This window comes from Phasianus colchicus, chromosome 2 (assembly GCF_987193195.1).
Source record: "Phasianus colchicus chromosome 2, bPhaCol1.hap1.1, whole genome shotgun sequence".
Lineage (NCBI taxonomy): Eukaryota > Metazoa > Chordata > Aves > Galliformes > Phasianidae > Phasianus > Phasianus colchicus.
Window position 1 is genome coordinate 15,885,458 of NC_143437.1, and position 24,328 is coordinate 15,909,785.

The 24,328-nt window shown below is 53.8% G+C and overlaps 2 protein-coding genes across 4 annotated transcripts; both read right to left on the reverse strand.

Moving 5' to 3' along the window:
* Nucleotides 1–623: 623 nt before the first annotated feature.
* PEX6 (peroxisomal biogenesis factor 6) lies at nt 624–14,052 on the reverse strand. Of its 2 annotated transcripts, none has more exons than XM_090134898.1 (17): nt 13,059–14,052; nt 12,822–12,985; nt 12,374–12,457; nt 11,707–11,809; nt 11,390–11,526; nt 11,160–11,271; nt 8,480–8,688; nt 7,928–8,120; nt 7,458–7,534; nt 7,218–7,350; nt 4,665–4,870; nt 4,518–4,579; nt 4,029–4,137; nt 2,965–3,081; nt 2,502–2,579; nt 1,502–1,641; nt 624–1,196 (listed from the first exon to the last, which is right to left on the reverse strand). In XM_090134898.1, exons 1-17 carry the CDS (start codon nt 13,950–13,952, stop codon nt 1,060–1,062), a joined length of 2,955 nt encoding a protein of 984 aa, XP_089991024.1. In that variant the 5' UTR covers nt 13,953–14,052; the 3' UTR covers nt 624–1,059. The 2 variants fall into 2 exon arrangements, with proteins under 2 accessions (XP_089991024.1, XP_031453184.2); XM_031597324.2 differs by having other exon boundaries at nt 7,928–8,123.
* A 194-nt stretch (nt 14,053–14,246) lies between these two features.
* On the reverse strand, nt 14,247–19,364 carry VSX1 (visual system homeobox 1). Of its 2 annotated transcripts, none has more exons than XM_090134900.1 (5): nt 18,962–19,364; nt 18,753–18,831; nt 18,491–18,614; nt 17,489–17,657; nt 14,247–16,986 (listed from the first exon to the last, which is right to left on the reverse strand). In XM_090134900.1, exons 1-5 carry the CDS (start codon nt 19,362–19,364, stop codon nt 16,721–16,723), a joined length of 1,041 nt encoding a protein of 346 aa, XP_089991026.1. In that variant the 3' UTR covers nt 14,247–16,720. The 2 variants fall into 2 exon arrangements, with proteins under 2 accessions (XP_089991026.1, XP_031453162.1); XM_031597302.2 differs by having other exon boundaries at nt 17,489–17,669.
* Nucleotides 19,365–24,328: the final 4,964 nt, after the last annotated feature.

The following is a 24,328-nucleotide window of genomic DNA, read 5'->3' on the forward strand; positions in this document are numbered from 1 at the left end:
GCCAACTCTGCCTGAACATGCTCTATGCTGGAGGCGCTCATTAGCCAGGCCACCATGCATGAAGGGCCTGCAGCTGCTGGAGGAGTGGCCCTCTGGGGAAAAGCACAGTGGGGGCACGCTCCTTGCCAGCCATACGTGGCTCAGCAACACGACTGGCAGCAGCTTTGGTGCCACTAACACAGAGGGCTGAGGCTCTGATCGTGAGCTGCAGGAGCAGCTGCTGGGAGCTGGCAGCCACAAGTCGGACATGAAGGCAGCTGCCAGCTGGCTGACACATGGCCCCACTGTGGGATTTATTTGGGATCCAGGGTGGAGGGCAGGAAGCAGTGCACGTGTGGCAGGACCAGCAGCTGCCAAGAGGCTGCAGGAGTGTGTGCTTGGCTCAGATGGAGCAGCTCACGGCTGCTTCAGCCCTACTCTTCCCTGGGACAGGTTTTGTCTACTACTTAATGGGAGTTTTCTTTTCTGGACTTGTCCCCACTGCATTTTGTCCTGGCCCTCTGTGCTGGATGTACAAGAACAGCCCCAGCCCTGCACCCCCCAGCCACTAGTTTCTCTATAATACACGGCCCCCCTGGGCTGGCACAGCCCATCCCAAGCCCCCAGCAAGTGAGCACAAGTGCTGAAAGCTGAAACAGAAACCTATATTTATTTGTAGGGTCCAGGGCAAGGCCAGGCCCATGGCAGCAGCATTGCTCCATAGTGGCCCTGTACTCCAGCCAGCAGCCCACAGGGGGGCTGCCACCCCAAAAGGTGACTACCGCCAACCAGTAGAGCCATCCTTGCTTCCCTGTCAGGGCTCTGTCCCCCCAGCATGCTCCTGGCAGCCAGGTGCTGCTCCCTCTACACTAGAGGGGTTGTTACAGAGTCCCTCACCAGGTCAACACCCACACAAGGCTTTGGCTGACAAAACTGCATGGCTACTTTTTCTGTCAAGATCGAAAAAGGAGGAGCAGGAGCAATAGGAAGGTAGCAGGTAGGTGTTTCTGCCCCAGTTCTCTCCCGCCACTTAGCTCCATCATCCCTTTGCTCCTCCAGTCCCAGCTCTCCTGAGCCTTATTAGCAGGCAGCAAATTTCTGCTGAATGAGTTTGTACCTGAGGAGCTCCTGCTCAGAGACTGATGGCTGCAACTTCGCAGCAGCCTGCAGGAAGTCCTCCATGGTGAGTATGAGAGCAGAGCTCTCTGTATCCAACCCTGTGTAAAAAAAGAATGAGAAAAAGCTGAGAGCAAAGCCAGGGAGCAGAGCCCCCAGTTCTTTTTCCAGATAGAGAAGGGGAAAGAAAAATGCTTTTCTCCTCCGCACTGAGACCACACAAGGTGCAAACAATCACACATGGCGAAAGCACCTGCTACCAACCCACAGCCTTGCACTTAGAGATGGCCCAGAGCCATCAGGGCTCTTCCCTCCAATCCCAACTACTGCTATAGAAGTGCTAACTGCCCTCTGTCCTTGTGCTGGCAACTCCAGCGCATGGGGTGAGGAGAGGCTGGGCTCCTACCCTCCTCGATCCATTCCACCTTGCGTTTGACAGCACACATCATGGCATCCGAGCACAGTGAGTAGATATCAGCTCCCGTCAGCTGAGCCGGGCACTCTTCTAGGATGCTGCTGAGGTTCACAGAAGGATCCAGTTTAAACCTGCCAAGAAATAAAGCCACAGGTGCTGAGAGTCTGGGAGACAGGCAGCAGCCAGCACAGCTGAGTAGGAGGGATCACAGGCCACAGAGTCACACCCCATGTTTAGCAACTTCTGGACTCTGCTCTTCGTGCCTCAGAAAAATCAAAGTGTTCTGCTTGGTTGGTTGATTCTATGTTTTGTTGTTGTGTTTTTTATTTTCTTTTTTAAACTGGTCATTTCTTTGCAACGACCCCACAGATGTGTCCTCTCTACTGCCGAGTAGGATCAAAGGCAACTTGAGTTCTCTCTCAGTGAAATTAAGTGCTCTACACACCTGTGAACAGCCTACAGCAAGGGCTGAATAACATTTAATTACAGACAGTGCTAACCACTGAGACACCAAACCACCCCATCACAGTCACGCTGCAGACAGTGAGCCTCCTACAGCCCAGTGCTAGAGGGCATGGCTGCCAAGCCACATGGTGTGGAACATGCATACAGCCAGCCTACGCTGTCACCTCTCCCTCCAGCCCATCCATCAAAGCAGCAGTGATCACAGCTGTCCCTTGCACAAAGGCCCTGCAGATGCAGATTCCCAGTTGCTCTGCTGCTCACCCAGCTGCTGGGGTGTATATTCACATTCAGATAGTGCAGCTTGCCTTTCTCCCTCCAGAAATGCTCCTGGGTGAGCTCAGCTCCAGTTCTGCTTCTGGATTTACTTTACCCTCTCACCCTACCTCCTGCTGCCCAACACTGACGCAGACACTCTGCAGCACTCAGACATGAGGCCAAGTTGGAGCACACTGCACAATGGTCCCAGGAAGGCTGCTACCCATTGGAAAGCAGTGGAGGGGTGCTGCAAGAGGACAGGGTCACTCACTTCCTGGTGACAGCAGTCAGCACCTGCAGCTGTGACTCCCGGTCTTCATTTACGCCCACATAGACGAGCTTGTCAAATCTGTCAGCAGGGAAAAGAGACCATCAAGAACAGGCCACTGGTGGCAAACTAGAACAGGGCCCTGGGGCAGCTGCTTTGGATTTCAAGTCCTTGGAAGATGGAAAACTTTCTGGGGATGAGGGGTGCAGACAGTATGCTGGAGGTCAAGGCTACTCTTCAGAGGGACTTTGGCAAGGCAGAGAAATGGAATGATGGGAACCACATGGGGTCCAACAAGGGTGGATGGTACAAAGTCCTGCCCCAGGACAGGCAAATCACAGCTATGAGGACAGGCTGGGAGGGAACTCTCCAGATAAAGCCCTGGTGGGGACACAGGCCAGCTCACCACTGGCCATGGTGCTCGAGAGACCTACCCCAGAGCAAGGCTGGGTAGGATGTGACACACCTGCCTGGCCGGAGCAGAGCTGAGTCCAGGAGGTCAGGCCTGTTGGTAGCTCCAATGACAAACACCTCTCTGCTGGAATGGAGGCCATCAAGTTCAGCCAGGAGCTGTGAGACAACTCTGCAAGGAGTGAGATAGGACACTCAGAACTAGGCCTTGGCAAGTCATCACCATCACTACTGCATGTGCTTGTAACTTGCTACCAGGCACTGACAACACAGGCCAAATATAGGCAGGCACTGGATAAGGTTCTGCATCCAGATGTTCCTGCTAGTCCTAATTGTCCCTGCTACGTGGTACTGCCCAGCAAATTCAGCTGCAAGACTGATCCGTCAATCAGTGCTGGGGACCCCCTGGCCAGCCCTGGTGCTGCCATCCTATCCTCAGGACAGCAAGCAGCATAGTGCAGATCCAGTTCTGCAACTGCAGGGCTTGTGATGGTTTGGCAACACAGTACTTCAGTGGTGCACAAACCTCTTGGTGTAGGGATATCTCCACTGGGCTTTGGAATCACCTGGAACAACCAACAGGCACCATAAGCCCTCCTTCCTAAGCCACTGGTGGATGCTAAGAGCAAAGGCATCACTGGAAAGCACTTCAAAACCCCTCAGGAATGGAGGAAGAGACTGGATAGAGACTATAAGCCCAACAGAAGACCCCTGGGAGAAATTACTCTGATTCTGAGTATCATCAAGCTGTACCTGCTTTGTTCCTAATAGAGGCAGCTGAAAAGTTTCCCACCTCAGGGAAATAGCAATAATAAGACAGCAAAGCAGGGGTGTGAAGGATGACCTTGGAGAGGCCAAAGGGAACAGTTGGCAGCCATGGAAGCAGTTGGAGATGGCACAGTTTTAACCAGTGTTTGCACAATGAGCTTGAGCAATCAGGAATCTGCTGCAATGCAAACAGCAATGGCCAGAGAAAGGCCATGCAGAGTTGAAGGGAGCAAGGAGGGAAAAAAAATGAGATAAAGAGTTGGGATGACCTCTGCCTCGCTGGGCCATCCCATGTACCCCCAGGCAGGCAGGGCATGCCTGCTTTCCCAAGGACAGGCTGTGCTCACTCACCTGTCCATGACACCTCCCGAATCTCCACTCCGCCCACGATTTGGGGCCAGAGAATCCAGTTCATCAAAGAAGATAATGCAGGGAGCAGCTGCCCTAGCTCTGGCAAACACTGGGAAGAGACAGAGAACACACAAGGTGAGAAAGACTCAGAGAAGCTGTCACCAGCAAAGAGCTGCAGATAGAAATCAGCTGCCTACTGCCGCACCACCATCTCTGCTCCTGTCTGAGGGATCCCAAGGCTCAGCTGTGTCTCTGAGGGGCTGCTACCCCATCAGGAACACCAAACACAGACTGGAAGGAGGAAAGCATGTAAGAGGGGAAGCTGCAGTGAGGCAGGGAATAGGCATGGTGTAGTAGACAATGGATTTATGCCCTTGCTGGCAGCTGTGAATGGAAGTCTGGAGAAACAATTCAAGCACTCCCTCCTCCCCTCCGGCACCACAGGACAGAACCTCTTGCCACATGCAGGACTGGGATGCTTCTGCTCACCATTACGCACGTTCTCCTCGCTTTGTCCAACATACATGTTGATGAGCTCTGGCCCTTTCACACTGTGGAGGAGCAGAAAAGGGAACAGGTTAAAGCATCCCATACGCTGCCAGGAGAAAGTCCTACTGCAAGACTCCCACTCTTCACCTAAGGAATGTCATGGTGCATGTGGTCGCCACAGCTTTTGCCAACAAGGTCTTCCCCGTCCCAGGAGGTCCGTACAGCAGCAGACCAGAGCGGCACAGACCCAGTGACAGCAGTTCTGGGTGCTCCAGGGGCAACTGGATAGTGTCCAGGATCTCCTTCTTCACCTCATGGAGCCCACCAACGTCCTGCCAGGACACGGAGGGGATCTGCACGAGAGTCAGAGTCCCTATCAGCACTTCTTTCTGAGCTTGCTTGTTTAGCTCTAGCTCCAATGGGGTATTAGTCATCATTCGGCCACGTAGCAAAACAGCCACACAGCACACTGCCCAGCTATCCCTTATGTGAGATCCCCCATCCTCTCTTGACTGTTGCAACAGTGAAACCAAGCCACACATCTCCCCAAGCAACCTGCAGCCTTTTCTGATTCTCCACTACACTTCCTTTTGCCCACGAGCGAAATAAAAATCAGTAGTAGTGTCTGCCTGCAACCTTGAGGGGAGAACTCTACTGCAGACACAGCGTTAGGGACATGAGGGAGGTAAAAATAAATAAATAAAAGAAAAAGGAAACCTGAACCTAACAACTGTGTGCTACTTGTGTCTAGGGCACCTTGTCCGCCGGAATAGTCAGACTGAGCAAGGGCTTCACTAGAGTGACAAAACCTGAGCTACTAGAACCTCTGTCATGTAAAGGATGGTGTGAAGTAGAATCATCCTGGAGGACACTGTGCAGAAAACTACATGCTTTTGAAGGGGATAATACAGGAACAAGCTCCACAGATGCTTACAAGTAATAGACAAGGATGCAAGGGATGCAGTGATCCCTTGCAAGCACACAAGGGATCAGTGCAACAAGAGGAAAGACAGCAAACCTAAGATGGGTGACACATGTCACTTCTGTTATTTTATGCTGAGTAAAGCAATCTTGGAGGAGAATGCTACTCAAAAGCTTTAGAAATAGCCAGAATGCCAGAGCCTATGGGACAGATCTCCAGAGTCAGAGCAGCTCTCCTGGGAACATGCAGGAAAAGCAAAGCCCCAGAAAACTTCCCCCCAGCTGCTGGCTGGGTACTGAACAGGTGTCAGCACAAACAGCAGGGTTAAAAATAGCCAAAGCAAAATTCTTTGCCCCTTTGCCAGTTCGGCACTCCTTCTTCTGCTACTTGAGATGACGTTATCATGCTACTATTCCAGCTGCCCAGCAACTCCACCAAAAAAAAAAAAAAAAATCAGGACAGGCAAGATAAGGATTTCTAGAAGAAAATCTTTAAAGCAAAAGGTCACAGGCCCTCCTTCCCCACTGCAGATGAGTAGAACAGTTGTCTTCTCCCCTACACTCTTGCTTATGCTGCTTCCCTAGGAAAAGCTCTACAGATACAAGTGCTAGAAAATGGCAGCAAGGTTGTTTTCAAAGAAATACATCATAACTCTAGGACATGTTGCAGATGCTGCTAGCAACTGAAGTTTGAAATCTGTTTTTTTCATGGAGGCTCAAGTTGACATTCCTTCAACTGCAAACAAATGTGCAAATAACCAGTAAAAGTAAGAATGGGATTGAAAATTATGCATGTTGAAGTCTGCTAATGGGCTTTTTGAACCACGTCCAACTACTAAGAAATTGTTAAGAGACTGTAAAATGCAAACAAAATTAGCTCCCATTCACACAGCTCACTGCTGAGCACAGTCTAAGGTAATTATTTGTCTTATAGTGAACTTGGCAAACACTCCTCAAAGCTGAGCTCATTTAATTCATTTGTTTATTAGGTACTGAACAGTTCTGGGGTAGCCTCCAGACGACAGTACCAGCAAGATGATACCCTGCTTGGGCAGGACTGCAAACAGGAGCTGGCGAAGGTGCCTGAATAACTGCTCTGAGGCAGCATTTCAAGTCCTGTGCTGATTCCAGTGATTTGAACTTGACAGTGTGGACATGAGGCTCTGATCATTTTGCTTGGTCCCAATACCACGTTGCCCAGCAGAAATGGTCAACTCAAATGCTGTTTCCTTGATCCTGAGCCAGAGGCAGACCATGCTCCCCCTGAGAAGCTAACTCAACTGGTTCTCTCTAACATTTCATGTTCCTTTCCCTGAAGAATCCCCCACCTTCAAACTGCCCGGCTGTCAAAAAATCCAGCTTGAGCTGTGGCCAAGGTCACAGACCAAGTTTAAAGCTTCTCGAGTATGTAGGGAAACTCCATCTCCAGCTTGTGTCATGCCCTCTCCATTCCTATAATGGCAGGTGGCTTCAGCCTCAACAAGGCAGCCAGCCCACTGCTTACCTTTACCTCTTGAAAGGCTGAGCTACACAACCTGGCATCCCTACTGTATTAGTTGATGAAGCAGTCTCCAATTACATCTGCAAGAGCTTCCCTAGCCAAATTCAAAACCAACAAGGTCAAAAAACACAGCTGGACTTTTTTCCATGGGTGGTGGAATACGTGGAATGAGACAGCAAGAAGCAACGTGGTCGGGCACGTGCCAGCCTGCTGAGGTCTGTGAGAGGTATCCTGAGCCACAGAGCTTTAGAAAAACAATCCCACTTCCAGGATCCTACCTTTGGGGCTCCCACTGCCTGTGAATGGGCATCATGTAGCTGGTCCAGTGCAATAGTGAAATCCTCCTCGAGGACTGGGAAGCCAGCAGTGCAAAAATCTCTCTCCACTTCCTCACTCAGTCCACCTGGAAAACTGGCAAGGAAAGAGAAGGGGAAAGTTCAGGTACTGCCCCACTCCCAGAGCTGTCAGGCTCACTGCATCCCCACCCTCCCTGCCTCCTGCCAAACTGCCTGTGCTACCTCAAGGCCTGGATGCGGGTACAAGCAGCCCGGCTGCTGTGGGACAGCAAGGCACAGAAATCTCCCAGCACAAAACCCTGTGAACGTGGAAACAAAAAGCATCAGTTCAATCTCTGAATGCAGCTCCAGCCAGGCTATAAAAGGGGCAAGATTCCTTGCAGAGCTGTTCTCTGAGTTTCTGCGCTCTGTTTAAAGTCTCTAGTTTGCTTTGATGTTGCACGTTGTGTTTTTCTTTTCATTGTCTTCTAGCAGAGCTAGCACATCTGCAAAAAGCATAGAGTCCTTAGGCACTAGAAACTATGTTAAGAGCTGAGGTGTGAGGAACAGGGTTTCCCACTGAAGACAGTGACTGCGCTGCTGTGGGAAATGCCCCTTTTCTACACGGCCAGACACAGGAGGTTGGCCCAGCACTCCTGACCTGCCACATCACAAGCCCACCCCGCTCCACACACCACTGCGGTTTCACTCACTGCAGTCCTGCGGGCCAGCTTGGCTAGGCTCACTTCTTTGCCCAGAGGAAGACTGGCAGTCAGTGTGCTCAGCATCGCCCTCCTCTGGTCTTCCGAAAGGGCCTCAATTTTCACCTCGTGAAGGAAAGCAGTCTGCACATCCGTAGGAACATCCTGGGGCTTGCAGGTTGTGCCAATCACCAGGACTGGGTGGCTGCTGAGAAAGGGAAACAGCTCTGTGGAAAACTCTCTCCCCCCATCGCCATCATCCACATCAAATCACTCTCCAATGGTCAGAACAAACAAGCCAGCTTTTCTTATCTGCACAAAGGCAGAAACCAGCCCAGCTTCAGATAATAAGGCCACCTGGCTCCTCCAGCCACTGACACCACTGAGCTGGAAGAGCAAGCCCTCAATGAAGTGAACAAACCAAGCCTAGGAGAGTCTCCACTGGATTAAAATGAAAACTGAATGTGGTAGCAACAAAAAAAGCCTTTATGCAACAGTGACTGCTGACCCAGGAACAGCAGAAGTAATGAATCATCCTCGGTGCCCAGAGCATAAGGGCCTTACCTCAGTGCTGGGTCTTTGTCCAGAAGCAGCTGCCTCAGAGTAGCGATGACCCTGGCGTCCTCTCCTAGCCTGTCCCGATCTCTGCCAAGCACCTCTATGTCTTTCAGTAGAAGCACACAGGGACGATACTGCTGGGCCTGGGCAAAGGCCATCTGTATTTTCTCCTCTGTAGCCGCACTGGTGTCACCGCACAAACTAACACAATCAACCTGCAAGACACGCAACACACAGCCTGCAGGGGCAGCAACACAGACTGCCGGGGGACAGAAGGCGATGCTCACTGCTGCAAAATATTCCATAGGCAATAGACAGATGAAAGAGGATCTAAGAGGACTCTTTCCGCTTATTGACACGTTAGGATCACCTGGCATGGAAAAAGAGCAGCATTGTGCTCTTCTGCAAGGGAAAAAAAGGCTCTTGTCTGAAAGAGCTGAGGCCAAGGGACTAGAAAAGTCAACAAAATACATAGATGTGAGGGCTCAGGCAATCTAAGCTATCAAAAAGGCCAAGTAAGGTGTTTCAGAATGAAGAGCAGAGGGGAAAGCTCAGGAAACAACTCAACCCAGTGCCACAGAAACTCTAAGTGCAAGAGGAAGGTAGGAGGTAAGAGACAGCTGCAGAGGTGCACTGTTGACTGTGAAGACTCACCAGCTACCCCCATCATGTCCCAAATCTTTAACCTGCACTATCAATACCAGGATCTTCTCACTACAACTCAGTATCCCCAAGAACCTCTTCAAAATCCAAGTAGACTGTATCAATCAAGTTACCTTCACCACATGCTTGGTGTACCTTTAAGAAACTGTGAAGGTTTACAGGACAGGAACTTGCAGTAACTATATGGAAACTTTCACAGTTCCTCAGTCATGCTCCTCTTTGCCAACTCCACCCTCCACTCTAACCTGCTACAGCTTTGTGTCCTTTGAAGGATGCCTCTTGTTTTCCAGTCACAGTCATATCCCTGCTTCCCTGTTCTGTCTTCAGATTACTTTTTTCGAGGCCATCCCTATGTGATCTCTGCAGAAGCCTCATTTTATGTTAGTGTCTCTCATTCACCTCCATAGCAGATGTAAGAACTTTGTTATTCTCCACAGTTCCCTTTTTCTAAAGATACATAATTTTGATGTTCCCCTTCCCAAATCCAAGCAGACTAATGGAAGATTCTGGGGCTTTTTGCTCTTAGGAGGAAGAATAGTGAATGGGAACACAGTTACACTGCAGCTCTTTTCAAGGCAGTGACATTTTGAAGAGGATTCAAGACAACATCCCATTACATTCTGCTGCCATGTGACAGATGGCAGCAGAGGGGCAGTCTGACACAATGGTGTCTGACATGGAAGTGTGTATGGGGCAAAGGTGTGGAACTGAATTTCTCAATGCAGAAAAAATGGCACCCACTGACATTCATTGAACGTTTATGGAGACCAAACAGTGGATGGGAGCATAGTGAGGTGGTAGATAATGCATGCCAGCAGCGGTGACAGGGATGTGAAAGACAAAGCCAAATTCTGGACAGTGGTGCACAGCTGTCACACCACAAATGAAGAGCATCTTCATCAGCTCATCCATGTGAATTGATGGATTACAACCAGGGAACTGCATATGGAGCTGAATATCAGCTTCAATGCACTAGAAATTCGAATTTCCCAGAACCTGGATGAACCACTGACTGACCACCACACTGTGATACTGACTAAGCTGAAGGCTCGAACTTCAGAGCCAGGCCAGAGAAAAAGACAACCTTTCTCTTCCAACACAATAATGCCAGGCCCCATTCCAGTTTGAAGACCATGGAGCACACTGCCCATCTTGGCTGGATTGTCCTGTCACAACCACCGTATAATCCAGATTTGGCACCTTCTGAGTTCCATCAGTTTGGGCCAGTGAAAAACTGTGTGGGGAACATTTTCCTTGCAATGATGCCTTCATAGCAGCTGTGAAACGGGCCACCTCTGCTGGCACAAATTTTCACAAGTGTGGCATGCAAACTCTTGTTCATCACTGCTGAAAATGCATACATTGCTAATCATGGTGACTATGCTGAAAAATAGTGTTTGTAGCTGAGAATCTGCTCAACCAAATGGTGTTATTGTGCTCTTTGTATTTGTTTTAATTTCCATGGAAATAAATAGGATACGTTACTTTCAGAACGGCCTATGTAATATCAACTCAATAACCTATCCAATGAAATGAAATCTACTATAACACAACCATGTAACAGCTGTAAAATAAGTCATACTGACCAAAATAACAGTTATTAAAGAAAGGGATAAAGGCAACCTCTGCAACACAAAACCTCAAAATTACTGATTCCTGAGCACTGGAAGGTATGCACCAGGGAAAACAACTCCTGGTGCTTGGTCTATTTTTATATATTCTTCCTAATCATCTGTTTCTGGCCATTCTTAGACACAGACCAGCAGAACAGGTAGGTAGACCTTTGGGATCATCCAAATCTTTGCTCTGAAGTTATGCCCATCAACAGTTCTAACCTGTGCCAGAACGAGCTACTAAGCTCAGGAAACTTTGACATCTTTTGTCTGCATGCGTGCATGGGAGCAGCTTCTGAATAGGCTCATGTCACAGTTGCCAGCTGTTTGGTACTGCTATCTTAAAGAACGTTTCTGAAATTCTTCCAGTGTGGTAAACCTACTCATCAACCGCTCGCAGGATGAAGTACCTTGAAGAGGTGGAGGTTGAGGCAGCTGCACACAGCTCTGACAGCCATCGCTTTCCCACTGCCACTTGGTCCTGAGAGGAGAACGCTGCCAGCCCCGCTCAGCGCTGCTGCCCTGTAACACAAATTCAAAACCAGAGCTATAATCAGATGTGTGTCTTGCCTATCCTGCTACAACCTGAGACCCAAGGTCTCAGCTCTCCTAAGGTTTGCTAGAAGGAATTTTAACTCACTGACTGGTCAGGTGAGGCCGAAGAGCATCACAGAGCTCCTTCACAACATCAGAAAGTCCAGCAGGAGACAAACTGCTCCAGAACTCATGGCTGGTGTAGGCTGGGGCAGATGGGACGGCACTGTTTGTTGAACCCACCTATGAGAAAATCAGCACTTTGTAGAACATCTGTTGAGAAAAGACAATGACCAACTGACAGTCTGTCCTGAAACTCCATTTCTCAAGAGCAGGAGATGCAAGCCTCCACAGGCATATTTGTCATGGATAGACCTCAGGCTCAGATCTTCTGGACAACCACCTTGCTCTCTGACATCTTACCAGATACAGAGAGGTGTTGTGGGTGTCTGCCAGGTAACCCTCGGACTGCATGCCTTCCACCGTGCCTAATACCTTCCTCACTTTGAAGTAAAGCTCTGGCCACCTAAAGGAAAACCAAGAAGTCTGAACTGTTGGATCAACATCTTGAAGGCAAGAACATCTAAGTGCACAAATGGAAGGCTTGTGCCTCCTGTAGTTCTACCTCCCTCCAAAAAAAAAAAAAAAAAAAGCCTAAAATATTAATCATAGGGTTATATTCCTAAGTTTTAAAATATATCATGGAACTCAACACATCTTGCAAATCCTGCATGAACAGTTCCATTTTCTACCCCTTCCTCCTCTTTTCTTTTCCCGCTGGACTCTCTCTCAACTCTTCCCTCCATAAGCAAGCTAAGGGAGGCTGTGCTCTTACCTGCAACCGTCTCCAACCCAACAATGTTTCCCCATCCCTGTAAAATAACAGGCAGATAAACTTCCAGCTGACAACCCTGTCTGTGGCAGGGGGTTGGAACTCCATGATCTTTAAGGCCCCCTCCAACTCAATCCACTCTATGACTCCATGGACTCCAAGAACAGAAGAGAACAGAACCCACTGTCTTGTTTCAAGGAGAAAAGCACCTTTCCTCTTTTTGCATCTGTATAACAGAACTGGTTTATTGGCACTTACCTAAGGAGTTTGTCTGCATTTCCATCTAAAAACTCAGCACATCCAAATGTTGGGACACAGAGGACATCTCCCTCCTGGACCAGCCTACAAAACAACAACAAAAAGAAATAAACCAAGAGCTTCACTGGTGAGAAATGGTAAATTCTTCTTGTGCATCCACTCCATACCACATGCTTCTACAGAAATGAATATAGCAGTTAACACCAATTCAGTCCTTTCCGTATTCTGAAACCGGGAATACCGAAGGACTGGGATGCATGGGATGGAAGATGGAGAGTGCTGTGTGGAAGTGAGGCCTGTGTGAGCTTATGGGGAGATGAATCATGGCATCAGGGAACACGTCGATGGAGGGGCCCCACGACGATCACAGCGTCCAGCTCCCGTCTCCACACCGCCCCGCCCCCCATGGTGTGAGCGGACATCTACGCAGCATCCAGCCGCGGCTCACCGGGGCGTCTGGAAGTGCCGGTAGAGCAGGCGGTCGTACACGGCTCGGGCGCAGTAGGCAGGCGAGCAGATCATCTCGACGTGCAGCTCCGCGGCGAAAGGCGGCACGGGCAGCAAGGAGCGGCTGCCCTTCCCTTCCGCAGCTCCGGGCACCCCGTCGTACCTCTGCGGGGGGACGAGGCACGCCGTGAACCGCCCGCCCCGCGCCCGCCGCCCCCCACCCGTCGCCGGGGCTCACCCGTAAGCAGACGTGCGTCCCGCCGCCGGGCTCGCAGCCCAGGTTGAAGGCGAGGGCGGGCGCCAGCAGGGCGGCGCCGTCCGGGGGCCGGCGGCGGGCGGCCCGCGGGTAGTCCCAGGCGGGCGGGCGGGCGAGCAGCGCGGCCAGGTGCGGTCGGTCCGCCCCGTCGGCGCTCACCCGCACCCACTCTCCCTGGAAAAGCCCCAGCGCCAGCAGCCCGCGCCGGCTCACCCACACCTCGGCCCCTCCGCCTCCCGCCCCGCCGCAGGGGGGCGCCGCACGCAGCCGCGGCCCCTCCGCCCGCCCGCGCCCCGCGGCGAAACGAGAGACGAGGGGCGGCGCGGCGGGGCGCCGGCAGGGGGCGCCGCCTCCGGGAGCGGGAGCGGGCCCGGCCTCGGCCTCGCGCGGCGGCGGGGCGGCGAGCGCGACGCGCGTGCCGTTGCCTAGCAACCCCTGGAGCGCCGGCCGCGCCTCCAGCACCAGAGGACCCGGCCCCGGGCCGGGGCCCGGCAAGGCCTCGCCGCGCCGCGCCAGCACCGCGCCGCCCGCCGGCCTCCCCGCCCGCCCCGCCGCCTCCAGCAGCACCCAGGCCAGCGGCGGCGGGCGGCGCACCGGCCACACGGCCACCCGGCGGCCCGCCGCCAGCCCCAGGCGGCGCAGCAGCGCCCCGCGCAGCCACAACTCGGCGCCCCTCCGCCCGCCCGCCTCCAGCGCCACGGCGCTCAGCAGCACGGCCTGCGCCCCGACGCGCCCCGCCGGCCGCACCGCCAGCACCAGCCCGCCGCCGCGGCCCCGCAGCGCCGCGCAGAGCGGCGGCGGAGCCAGCAGCAGCGCCGTCACCGGCACCGGCTCCGCCGGCGGCGCGTCCAGCGGACGCAGCACCGCCACCGCCATGGAGGCCGCGCCGGCACCATCGAGAGGGCGGCGCGCAGGCGCGGAGGGCCCCCTCGCGGGCCATAGAGTAGCGCCGCCGGGTAGCCTAGAGAGGCCGGCCCGCCGCCACGCCGCCCTGCGGGCCGGAGGTCCCGTGGTCGGGAGCCGTTCGCCCCGGGCAGCCGCTCAGGGAGACCTCATTGAAACCTTCCAGTGCTTCAGGGGAGCTAATAAACAGGAGAGGGACTGACTTTCTGCGTGGTCTGATAGTGGCAGGACAATGGGGAATGGCTTTAGACTAAAAAAAAAGAGATGTAAGTTAGATGTAAGGAAGAAATTCCTCAGAGTGAGGTGGTGGCTCTGGCACAGCTGCCCATAGAAGCTGTAGATGCCCCGTCCCTGGAGGTTTTCCTCCAGGTTGGATGGGGCCCCGGGCAGCCTGAGCTGGGGGGGCAGCCCTGCCCATGGCTGGGGTTGGAACTGGGTGGGCTTTGTGGTCCCTTCCAGCCCAAACCATTCTGTGCCTCTATGAAATGTGCCTCGGGCCAGCAGCCCTCCCTGTGAACCACCCCTCACAGCACAAGTTGAGAGCTGGGAGTCCCTCCAGCAGAGCTCTGCATCCCACACAGGGACAGGGCTGAGGTGTTTCCCCATTGCAGTAGCCGGATGCTCGTGGCTCACAGCACTGCGTCCAGCGTGAGGCAGAGAGCCAGGCCATCTGCACGCAGGCAAGGCAGGAAAAAAAAAGGATCGCAAGCATCCAGTGCCAGCGTGGCACGGCCCAAATAAAGGGTTTGCAGATGCTGCTCAGGCAGGATTAGGCCTCCAACGTGCTAAGTCTCGGCTCTCACAGAGCCTAATTGCTGCTGCAATAAGCCCTGCTGCTGGTCCTTTCACGAACTGATTTCCCTCCATCATACGTGTGGGATTTTTTTTGTTTGTTTTTTGTTTTGTTTCAGTTTTTTTTTCTGCAAAGCTTCTATTTGCCATGCATATGTTCCCTCCTGCCCCTCAGCAGGGCCTGACTGAGGGAAAAACAGGAAATCTGCAGATGCTGCTTTTATTAGAATCATGGCTTAAATTGGAAAGGACCTTAAACATCATTATTTCTCTGCTCTTCCCAGCCAGCCGTTCCCCTGTGCACCCTCGGCCTTCCACACTGTACCCAGTGTGCAAGGAGCATCCTGGCAGCAGGGACAGGTGACAGCATCATGACACGACTGTACTGACACCGAGCTGTGTCAGGAAACTTTCCAAATTGGGATTACTCAGATTGTAATAAAACCTTCTGATATGAGTTAGGTTTTGGCCAGCAGAGAAAGCTGGAGGTGTTCCAGGAGAGCTGTCACAGTGCATGTCTGGGCCAACTCGACATGGCAGCGAGGAGGACAGGTTGCAGCTCGAGTCTGAGCACCTAGATGCCCACAACACCCTTACTTGTGCCTGCAGATGATCATGGGGTTGCCAGCACCATCCTGCTTGGTGCATCTGCCAGAGAGGCTGAGGTGCCCCCCAGGTGCCTCCACCATCCATTCACCTAACCCAAAGCCCCCCTGCCCCCAGACCACAAGGGACACAGGGCCCAACTCTGCACCTTCCAGTGCATTGGGCATTTCTGGGTTGGCATGGGTCTTTGACAAGCAACAGTCAGTTGCCTTTGGGCATGTAGAGTCTGCTGAACTGGAACTCAGCTTGGGGGAAGACACATGAGAGTTTGCTCTGCTCCCCTGGGTAACTGCACAGCCTCAGGGGAGTGACCAACTCCATTCGGACATGAGTCTGCAAGATCTTCTCAAAGCTGACAACTACCGTGACGTCCACCAAAGTAAAATTGAAAAATCACCAATGAAGAGCATGAAAACCAAAGATATGCCACAATTTTACTTAAGATGTATAATAAATAAATGGTTGACAAAACAGGAACAGCCACATTCAAAAATCCGGATCACTAAAGTGCTTTTAAGACATAAATACAGGACGACCAAGAAACAGCTCTGACATTACACTATTTACAGACAATTACAAAGTATTCTCTTATGTCAGTTCCCAAGACTGTTCAATTGTTCCAGGGTGCTATGGCTTGGTTTTCTGTTCTATTATGCATAGTATGGAAGATAACATTCAAGAGTGTACAAAATCATTGCATAAACAAAAACGTTTGTACCCCCTTCTCCCAAACATGAGTTAAGGAAGCTACACAGTGTAAATCCAGTGATAAGGCTGCATTGGCAGGCCAGATCCTCAGGAGGTATAAACTGGTCGAGTTACACCAGCCTGAGGATGGACCCTACCGTGTATAAAAGCCCTGCTGCTCCTTGAGGTGGAAGAATCACATGCCTGAAGCAGAGGGAACCACCACATGGGTGCTGTGCAGGGGTGGAAGTGCTCAGAGAAGGCATCCATAACCTGCACTATCTCTGCACCCGGATATCAGAGCGATTCCCATGGCACTCCTGCTCTTTGTGCTCTTGGATAGCCCGGGACACATCCCAGAGGAGAAGGGGGGCTCTTGCTGAGCAGCCATCTGTGCTGCCCAAAGGATGGTCCCGTTTTCACACTGCTCTCGGCTGTGTTGGGACACATCTCCCACGCTCCACCCTGGCTTCACCTGTGCTCTGCTGACAAGTGAGGGGACAGAGTCGGGAAGAAGGTTTCCAGTTTTAAAATGCCCTGAATTCAGATAGAAGTTCAATTATTTCAGAAAAATATAGAGATATATCAATAAACCAATAAATATTCTGATCTCCCCAGAAAGCTGTGAGCTCTGGCCTCTTCCAGGCTGCCCAAGCTCAGTGGTCCCTGTCCTTCTGCTCCGTGGTGGGGTCCCCGTTGATGCACTGCCTCAGTACGCTTCTCTTCTCCTGCTTGGCTGTCCTGGAGAGGTCGATGGCTGTGTCTTCAGGATCTTTTGCAGGGCCAAGCTTTTCGGAGCTCCTCTGGGAACTGGCCTGCTTCCCTTGAAGTTCCTCTCCATCCTTCTCTGCTTGCCAGCCATCTGTCGGCTTCTCCTGGCTCTCTGCCTTCCTGCTCACCTCCATGGACTTCTTGTGCATGCCTTGCAGAGGGGGGAGAGCAAACCAAAGGAGCCAGTTGCTTTTTTCTGCCTGAGACTGCTCAGTGTTGGAGGGGAGCGTGCTGCTCTGCCCTCCTGCTGCCTACCCTAGCTCACACTTACATCCAGAGGAAAACTCATGCCACCATCCCCAGCCCAGACCCTGCAGCCTGCTCTCTGCACCACCAAGGATGGTTTGCAGCAGGATCAATCTGTACATTTCCCTCCCACTCAGAAGGGAAGACGTGCAAGGAGAGTGGTGTTGTGACAGCCCATCCCAGCCCAGTCTTCAAGTGTCACCTTCATGCGTGACCCCAGGGTCAGAATGGCTTGGGTCAAAACGGATCTTAAAGATCACTTGGTTCCAATCCCCCTGCCGTGTGCAGGGACCCACTCCTACAGTTCCAGATTTCTATTACTCCGGAGCCCCAGGGTAGCTCTGACATAGCACTAAGACTGCCATCAGCTGCAGCTCCCACCAGCCCCGCTCTTGCCTGAGGCTCACCCAGCAGCCACGGGGCGCAGGATCCCACCAGCCCACTCTTGGCAGAGTTGATGATGGACTCGGGCAGAGGGATGGAGTGCCGCACCATGGCTCCGTACAGGCCGTACTCAGCCATCACGCTGCTCCGGCCCCAGCACTTCTCCCGCTTCCGCCACTTGGCTCTTCGGTTCTGAAACCAAACCTTCAGGGGTCACAGCCAGGAGAGCACGGAGGGGTGGGATGGGGAGGAGATGGGCGTTTGAGCCGTGGTAGAGCGCGCCAGGGGGCGGCCGCGGGGTTGGGGTGCACGCAGGGTTGGCAGTGGGAGGGTGGCCGGGGCAGAGCCACAGAGGGGAATTTGGGGAAGGCACACGTGGGTGTCAGTGAGGGAGGAGAGGAAGGGGGGGAGAGGGAGCAGACGTTACACGAGGCTGATCCTGACCTATGGAAGTGTCCCCAGCCTGAGTCACCGAGGGCAGCCCCTGCATGCCACCCGCCTGCAGAGCCCTTCTGTGCAAAGCCATTGGTGTATGCAGTAAAAGGGGTCCACGACACACTCACGGATGATGGCAGAGGATACTCGAGTCCCTCTCCCCATCTCCTTCTTGTACTTAAAACCTCCAGCTGTGTCGATGCAACCTAAGCATCGGCCAAACCCCCACCCCAATGAGCTGCTCCGCAACAAGGCAGGATTGGGCCATAAAGTGCCACCTCAAGAACTGTGTGAGCAAGCTAGGAAGCAGCCTGCACCTCCTGCACTGCTCCAAGCTCCTGCCCAAACAGCAGGGCACTGCATCCCTTGGTCTGCACTTCTGCTCAGAGCCCGGGCAGTGCAATCATAGAATCACAGAGTGGCTGGATTGGAAGGGACCTTAAAGCCCATCCGGTTCCAACTCCCTGCCCCGGTGTGCAGGGCTGTCGTCCACCAGATCAGCCCCCCAGTGCCACCACCTCCCACTCACTTGCCCAACGGCGCAGCACGGCCGGTGTCAGCGGCCCCCCGGGCAGCGAGGAGCCGCCTACCTGGATGCGGTCCTCGGGCAGCTCCGTCTTCACCGCCAGCATCTCCCTGGCGTAGACGTCGGGGTAGTGAGCTTCGTTGAACGCCTTCTCCAGCTCCTCCAGCTGATGGGCCGTGAACACCGTCCTGCGAAGAGCGGAAAGCGTCCTGCGACGGGTCCCGGCGAGCAGGGCATAGCATCAACCCCTCCCGCCTCCCCCAGCTTGGATGCCCTGCTCCTCGCGAGCACACCCACGGGGACGCACGGGGGTGGCCGGCTGTCACCTGTGCCGCCGCTTCTTCCTCTTGATCTGCGAAGCCGGCATCTTCAGCTCGCTGGCGTCCCCGGACAGGCTGTCCTCATCTGGCGGCAGCATGGGAAAGGAGGGGGGGGGGACGACACGACAGTCACATCGCATCCCGCCAAGGGCTCCCCGCGGTGCCACCACCCCCGGGGGACCCGAGGGCGCCGCGGGCGGGGGACGGCGGCTCACCGGAGGCACTCTCCTTGTGGCGGCGGGCGGCGGGCGGCGGCCCGGGGGCAGCCGGGCGGGGACCGCGAGCGGGCAGCAGCGGCAGCGGGGCGGGCAGCAGGCAGGGAGCTCCCGGCCCCGCCAAGCCGCACAGCAGCCCCAGTCCCAGCCCCAGCGCCCCGCCGCCCTCGTAGCCGCCGGCGGGCCCGGGAGCGGCCCCGGGGGGGGGCTGCAGCTCGGCCTCCAGCCCCAGCAGGTCGGTGATGGCGAAGCCCTTGGCCCGCAGCCCCGCTCCTCCCGGACGCGCCGACCGCTCGGGGAGGGCGCTGCGAACCGACGCCGGGCCCGGGGCCGCCGCCACCGCGACGGGAAGCGGCACCGGCACCGCCGCGCGGCCCCCCGACGGCTCCGCCCGGCCCGGCATCGCCGCCGCCTGGCCCGGCCCGGAGCGGGCACCGCCGCCCGCCGCCCCTTTTATCCGCCCGCCGCCGGGCCCGGCCCCAATCGCGGCCCGGGGCGGCGGGGGAGCGCTCCCAATCCCCGGATTAGTGGCCCTCGGGCCCCGGGCCCCTCCCTCGGGCCCCCCCGCGCGGCCCCTCCCCGCCGTCCCCTCGGGTCCCCCTTCGGGACCCTCCCCTCGGCCCTCCCCGTCCGTTCCGGGTCGCCTGGGTGCCCCCCCGGCCGCGGGCCCCACATCCTAGGCGGGGCACTCCCACCTGCCCCGTCCGTTTGGGGCAGGACCTTCTCCTCGCCCCCCGGGGCCGCTGGGAGGTGCCTGGCATCCTCCCTCCTTTTGGCTCCCAGAGTCTGGCACCTGGGCTGCAATTTTATTTTATTTTATTTTTCTCCCTTCCCTTCATCTGTTTATGGAACCGATTTACAACCGGCTTACACGGGCTGCCTGATCCCGGCCTTCCCGCTGGACGGTCAGATTAACCGAGGGTCCTTCTGATAAAGATAATTACAAGGGGACTCCGCATTAACTTTGCATTATTAAAGAAAGACCCAAATCTCTCCTCGCAAGCTGTTCCCGGGATTAGCAGAACAATAACTTTCATTTAGGATAATTGCCGTGCCCGGCGCTGGGGGCCGTCGGGGGGAGGGGGTGAGAGGGGACAACCGACCGCGCTTCACACCCCCGACGGGAGGTGGCGGCCGGGGGGCGACGCGCTCCCGAAGCCACAATGCGGGATGCGGGGATGCTCGGGGCTGCCCGTGCCCAGGGATGGGCACCGTGACGTCCCCCCGACGTCCCCTCGGGCACCTTCGATGCCCCTGAGCGCGTTTGCCGCAGGTTTGCTGGAAGGGGAGACTTTCACTGCCGGGCGGGGAGGATCTGCCGCAGTAATTAGAAGCCCTAATCCGGCCACCACCCACAACAAATTTCCTGTCCGAGCCGATCTTAGTGGATAAACCCCTAATTTTTGACGTTGTCCCAGAATCAGCTTGATTTCAGCAGTTTAACGTGAAGGCTGAGCTGTTGGGAGAGATGATGAAGCCTTAAATATGCATATGGCCCAGTCATTTGGAAAGTTTGGGGATAAAGCGCGTATAATTGCTCCTAATCAGTTTATGAAACATAAAAGCCCGAACCCAAGAGAAAGCCGATAGACGCAGAAATGGAAATAGCGATTAAATCTCCCCGTGCCGGCGCGGTGGCCTGGATATGAGGCAGTGCCATGGGATGCCCTACAATGTGCCAGGACGTGGGAGGTGTGGGGTTGGCTGGGGGGATACGGAGCTCCTCCAGCAGGGCGGAGAGGGGCGTCTCTGAGGGGCATCTCCCCCAGTCCTATGGACAATAAATCAGTTAAAGGATATCTCGATATACGCTCATCAGATAGGATTATCTGGGATTAGACTAATCAGTAAATGTTTCTCTGCTCATTATTTTCCAGGGAAGATTTTCAGCTGATTCTCCGATGCCGAAAGATTATTAATCGCTTAAAGAGCAGAACATCAAACATCGCTCTTGCTCTAATTTCCCCACAGTGCCCCCCTACCCCCCCTTCTCCCACACGTGCCAGCCAGAGCTGGAGCCCCGGCATCCGGCCCCGTGCCCCATGCCCTGCACCCCCTTGGCACAGCCCTGCTGGGATGGATGCCCGGGGCTGGAACCCCAGGGTGAGCCCTGCCAAGGCCCTGTGGGATTACAGATGTGTGTTTGGTGAGCCCTGAGCCAGCAGCTGGGAGGCCCTGGAGTTCCCTATTTGCAGTGATGTGAAGGAGAACCTTGGAAGGATGTGCACTTGTCATGGGTTCACGTTCTGCAAAGATGAGGGAGGCGGGGGAATGAAGGAGGAGATATGGAAAGGACAGAGTTAGGGGATTTGTAATGGGATAAGGCAGCTTTCACCTTCCTGCTTTAGATATGAATCAGGTCAATAATAAAGGACAGCCCAAACCCTCTGGCTGTTTGTGACTGCTGGGGGTGGAAGAGTTTCCCGTGCCCATGGACAGCATCACTGGTCCCCAGTGCTCCATGCCACAGCCCTGCACTGCTCCTGCTGGGGTAAAGGAACAGGGGCACGCTCAGATTGGCAAGGGGAGGAATCTGGAAGGCAGTTGTCTGCATCAGTAAACTCAGGCAGAAGGAAAAGGGGTTTTCCTTCAACTCCCCCATGTTCTGCTGTGGAAGCAATGGCCAAATAGTCTCCATTTTGGGGCGATGGATTCAAGGGACAGGTGGCATGGACACATCTGGCCGTGCCCTCTGCCTGCCGTGCCAGAGTGCAGCAAGTGGAGCTCCTAGCACACACGCCCCGGAGACATCCTCACTAATTCCTCTGCACAGCTTTCTGTCTTAAGACATTTGCCTTTGATTAAAAGCAGAAGAGCAGTCACGGTTTAAGTGGAGTTTAAGAGCAATGTGCCGACACGCAGCGCTCTCACATCTGGAGTGCTGCAGATTTAATCAAAGTGCTGGGAAGTGCCGCACGCAGACAGCTGTCACAGCAGCCTGGAGCAGATCTCCTAATTAATTCCTAGCCAAACACGGGGCAAACAAATGACCATCCAGGTGCTACACCTACAGCCACGGCTGGAGGTGTGATGGGCACGTGGTCAGCAAGTAGGGCTGGGGATGCTGTGCCTTGGTGGTACCTAGCACCTGTCCACTTGTTTCCATGGGAGCAGCGTCCTACAAAACACAAGCAACAGCAAAACCTGGCGGATCCAGGCTGGGTGCTCCCTCACAGCTCATTAGAGCTAATTGAGTTGACTGCTGGAGCTGGGTCTGTGTGGGTGCTTGGAGTCCTGGGCGCACGGCAGAGCTGGGAAGGTCTGACCACACAGAGCCCAAACTAGCCGATGGACTGTCCACTCCAATTAGCCCCACAAAGGAGCTATTCTTCCTCCGCGCTATGCCTGTCCGATTACTTTATCTTATTATTTTTTGATCATTCCTCCAAAATGTGCTAATTAAACAGAAATCATCAAGTCAATTAGAGAAACACTCATTAAAGCAGAAAAGAAAAGAAAATACAAGCAGCAGAAAAACGGCTGCGAGGCTCCCAAGCACACACAATAGCTGCCACATTCATTATATCAGCATCTCCCGAAAGAGCGGAATACATTGTCCCACTCTGCTCCGAGCCTTGGAAATGAAACCTTCCAAGCAATGGAGTCAGATTTTTTTTTTTGTCATATAGAAATAATAAATAAAAAAGAGCATTTCACTAGCTTCTCAGGTATCTTTTACATTTGAAAGAGAATTTTTCGGTCCCATTAAGGACTTCATTGGAGGACAATGAAACTTGCTGGAAGTTTTGAACCAAACCTTGGAAAAGCTGGTTTGTATTGGGAGGCACCAGTCCAGGAGGCGGAGGAGTGATGGAGAAGTGCCTGAGGCTGGCTGCAGGAGGTCCTGCTGAGAGCTGTCTGCTCACGGGGGCTTGAAGGTTGCTTTTTTGCCCTTCTCCACCTCTTAGCCTCCTTTCTCCCCCAGCCACTTCAATCCACCCCACCGCCACCTCCCCCTCTTCCTCCAGGTGCTGATCTAGGCATGGTGAGATCTAGTAGAATACATGAAATGGCTTTTCTGCTATCTCCAGCGACTCTGCTGGGAGCAGGGAAAGGCAGATCTTCATTCTGCCCCCAGATGGAGAAGAGCCCAGCTCAGATCGGGGTGAAGGTGTCACCCAGTCGTCCTTTGCATTTCTAAAATAGTTCAGCCATGCCTAATCGTAGGCGCTGCACTACGAGACCTGACAGAGTTCCTTCTCCTTTAATTAATCTCCAAGTTTGCTATCTGAGTGTGGTGCCATATGGTATTGATTTTTCAGCTCCGTATGACAGCACTTGCCATGAAAGTAGCTAACCTAATTAAAGATGGGGACACCGTGCATGCAAGCTCTTTCCTTCACACTCTTCCCTTCAACACTGCTTTCTGGAACTGCTCTCCCAAACCAAACAGGTGCTGTAACACAGGACCAGGCCAGGCTCTGGCCACCATCACCTGACAGCCCAGTGCTCAAAGGCAAATTCAAAAGTTGGGTGGCGACACACAAGCAATACGACCCTCTGCCAAAACAACCCTGTCCCAAAGAAACCGGCTGGAGGACCCACAAGAAAAAGAGAGAAATAGCATCAAATGCAACCCCACGTGTAGTTCCTGCTTCTCGTACAAGTGAAGACATACGGGCTTCTTCAGCTCTTGGGTTGGTAGCCCCCTTTGTAAAACATGCGCCAGGCAAAGCACAGCTATTGCTTTTTGTGGGGTTCTGTTTTCCTATTAGAAAGGACACAGAGCGTGAAGGACTTCCCAGCTCTCCTACCAGCTTCTGCTCTTTGCTTTGGTGTGATTTCTGCAACATAAGCAGTGTACCTTGATGCCAAAAGGGGCCATATTGTCCAAAACGAACAGACTGAGTGTTGCTGACACTGAACTACCTAATCAGCTCAAACAGCGACTTGCATGATGGATATTGTCACACTCTGGGAAAAAAGGAGGAGGAAAAAAGGAGGAGGAAAAAAGGAGGAGGAAAAGGATTAAGAGGAAGAAATAATCATCTCCCTTGTGGGGTCATTGTCTGCAAGTCTCTGAGCTTTTGCTGAATCTTGAAGGTTACAACAAATTGCATTTTCTTCCAATTTGGAAATGGCAGCAAGTGCTCTTGCTTCCTTTTGCTCAGCACCTCAAAAGGCTCTGGTGTCATTGCAGGAGGTCTGCCTGCCATCAGGTCCTTTCAGCACCCCCTGCTCCCCCTCCTTGACTGTTCCTGGAGGTTTCATCCAGCTGAAGGTGCAGGAGCTGCGCTGGCTGCAGAAACCCTGGGAGATGCCCTTTGCTCTGCAGGAGCGGCTCAAGGGGAAAGAAAAGCCGAGCTAATAACAATTTTCCACATGATTAAATGCATTGATCTGGGACAAACAATACTCGGCTGTGCC